General features: G+C 66.9%; 1 protein-coding gene across 1 annotated transcript in view; it reads left to right on the top strand.

Moving 5' to 3' along the window:
• The window catches only part of LOC122167372 (cadherin EGF LAG seven-pass G-type receptor 2-like), a gene marked incomplete at its 3' end in the record, with an annotated part of 18,342 nt that extends 15,525 nt beyond the window's left edge, over nucleotides 1–2,817 (top strand). The window contains 10 exon segments of the mRNA XM_042831878.1: nucleotides 221–395; nucleotides 481–593; nucleotides 1,061–1,137; nucleotides 1,256–1,382; nucleotides 1,731–1,853; nucleotides 1,939–2,060; nucleotides 2,127–2,203; nucleotides 2,290–2,439; nucleotides 2,512–2,682; nucleotides 2,761–2,817. Of these exon segments, the coding sequence (XP_042687812.1) occupies nucleotides 221–395; nucleotides 481–593; nucleotides 1,061–1,137; nucleotides 1,256–1,382; nucleotides 1,731–1,853; nucleotides 1,939–2,060; nucleotides 2,127–2,203; nucleotides 2,290–2,439; nucleotides 2,512–2,682; nucleotides 2,761–2,817 (1,192 nt within the window).
• Between the last annotated feature and the right edge of the window lie 7 nt (nucleotides 2,818–2,824).

Here is a 2,824-nt window from a genome sequence, read left to right as displayed (position 1 = left end):
TGGGTGGGGATGAATGGGGTGGGATCGTGGGAGGTGGGGGGCGCTGAGCTGTGGAGGTGTTAAGCAGGGGGGAGGCCGTCCGAGGGGTGGGGGTTTAAATGGGGGCGGGGCTAAAGGTGGGTGTGAATTGCGGTGGGCGGGGCTTTCTGAGGAGGCGGGGCTATGAGGGAGCGTGGCTCCGTGGGTGGGCGGTTCCTGTCTGACCCCCCCCGGCCCACAGCTGGCATGCACGGTGGTGGCCATCCTGCTGCAGTTCCTGCACCTGAGTGCCGTGGGCTGGGCGCTGCTGGAGGCTCTGCACCTCTACCGGCGCCGCACCGAACCCCGGCACGTCGACCGCGGGCCCATGCGCTTCTACCACGTGCTGGGCTGGGGGCTCCCTGCCTTCATCACCGGTAGGCCACGCCCCTTCCCACTGAGCCCCGCCCCCTGGAACTCCCCTCAGCCAATGAGGCCCCGTCCCAACGTGTGGCTGTGTAGGGCTGGCTGTGGGGCTGGACCCTGAGGGCTATGGGAACCCCGACTTCTGCTGGCTCTCCATCCATGACAGCCTGGTGTGGAGCCTGGCGGGGCCCAGCGCCTGCGCCGTGGCGGTGCGGAGGATGGGGATACGTGGGGCTTATGGGGCAGAGGGGACACGTGGGGTGTGGGGGATATATGGGGTGTATAGGGTATGTGGGGGCGTGGGGAAGAAATGGAGTATGGAGTAGGTATGTGGGGTATAGAAAGGGGCCATGTGGGGGTATAAGGAACATGGGAGTGGGGGAATTATGGGACATGTAGGGTATATGAGATGTATAGGGAGCACGTGGGGTTTGTAAAACATACAGAGCATGGAGGACGTTTGGCTGTGGGGGACATGGGGCGTATGGGATGTGTGGAATATGGGGGATAAATAGGCCATAGACAACATGTGGAGTGTATGGGATGTATGTGGCATAAGGGCATATGGTGATATATGGAATCTATGGGACATAAGAGGCACAAGGAACTTATGGGGCACGAGGGACATACGGGGTATGGGCCCCATGGCAGCCCTCCCTCACTCCCTGCTCCATAGGTCGGTGTCTTCTTCCTCGTGCTGGCAGCCAGGGCGTCCTGTGCCACCCCCCAGGGCTTCGAGAAGAAGGGCACGAGGTGAGTGAGCTGGCACAGGGACACACGAAGGACAGGGAGCACAGCTGGCAGAGGGGCCCATGTGCAGCACTGCTCCCCCCACGCCCTGGGGTGCTGACACTGTCGCCCCCCCCCCCAGCTCCGGGCTGCAGACAGCACTGGTGGTGCTGGTGCTGCCCAGCCTGGCCTGGCTGCTCGCCCTGCTTGCCGTCAACAGCGATGCCATCCTCTTCCACTACCTCTTCGCCATCTCCAACTGCCTCCAGGTACCTCCACCCACATAGCCCCATATTTCCATTCCCCCAAAGCCCCACGTTGCCCCATGGGGGGCAACCATTGGGCACAGGGGGGCCCTCACGTGGTTTGGGGTGGCCACCAGTTATCCCTCAGCTGCCTGGAGTATCAATGGGGGACACCTCACGGGCACTGGGGGACCCTCACCCAGTTTGGGGTGTCAGCACAGGACTTCCCATAGGCACAGAGTGACCTTCACCTGCTTTGAGGTGCCACTGAAGGGACGCCCAGTGCCACCAATTGTCCCCCACCCGCCTGAGGTGCCAACGGAGGACACCCGAATGCGGTTCTCACCCACCCTCTCTCCCCTCCCACCCCAGGGCCCCCTCTTTTTCCTGGTGTGCGTGGTGCTGAGCCGGGAGGTGCGGCACTGCCTGCGCTCCGCCTGCGCCCGCGCTCAGAGCCCCGACCCCGCGTTGGCCACCAAATCCACGCTGACCACCGTGAGTGCGCGGCTGTGGGATGGGATGGGGGGCACCGCGGGGTCCCACCGGCACCCCGCCTCCATCCCTGTCCCCGTCCCTGCAGGCGTACAGCTGTGACACCACCTACGTGGCCGGCCGGCTGTACCAGGCGCCGTGCGGGGACTCCACGGGATCGCTGCACAGCGCGGCCAAAAGCCAGCACAGCTACATCCCCTTCGTGCGCAGGTGCGGGGTGGGAGCGCAGCCGCGTTTTGGAGGAGGGGGGCGGGATGTCACCGCTGTCATTCGCAGGGAGGACGCGGGGCTGAACGGCGGCCGCGTGCCGGCAGAGCAGGGGGGGCTCCTGGACACTGCGGACGCGCAGCACGGTGAGCGCAGCGCGCGTCGGGGCTCGCGGTGAGCGCAGCGCCGGGGCTCCCGCTGAGTTCTGCCTTCCCACCCTCCCGGCGCGCAGAGCACGACAGCGATTCCGACAGCGACCTGTCCCTGGAGGAGGATCCCAGCGGCTCCTACGGCTCCACGCACTCCTCGGACAGCGAGGACGAAGCCGGCGGCACCGCCTGGGATGCGCTGCTGCGCCCCGAGCAGCCGCCCACACCCACCGGTAAGCGGGGCTCTGAGGGGGGTCTGGGTGCCCCGTGGGTCCCCCGGCTCAGTGCCCTCCCCAAACCCGCAGGTGACGGCGCGGTGGCCCCGGCGCGGCCGTATTGGCCCGGGGAGTTTGTGACAACGGCCAGCGAGAGCGACGGGCACGGAGGCACGGAACCGCTGCGCGTGGAGCCGGTGCCGGGGGGTGAGGGGCCGCCAAGGCTGCCCCCGCTGCTGCCCCTCCCTCACCCCCACAAAGGTACGGGGCACCCATGGGTGCAGAGCCAGGATCACCGCGGCGCTCCGCGTCCCTCTGGTGCCATTCTCGTCCCCGCAGGCATCTTGAAGAAGAGGGGTTTGCCGCCCATCAGCGAGCGCGGCACCGCCCCGCGCCCCCCCCC

This window comes from Centrocercus urophasianus, unplaced genomic scaffold (genome assembly GCF_019232065.1).
Source record: "Centrocercus urophasianus isolate 14NV4802_14NV808 unplaced genomic scaffold, USGS_Curo_1.0 seq_1045, whole genome shotgun sequence".
Classification (NCBI taxonomy): Eukaryota; Metazoa; Chordata; class Aves; order Galliformes; family Phasianidae; genus Centrocercus; species Centrocercus urophasianus.
This window is presented reverse-complemented; position numbering and strand designations above follow the sequence as displayed.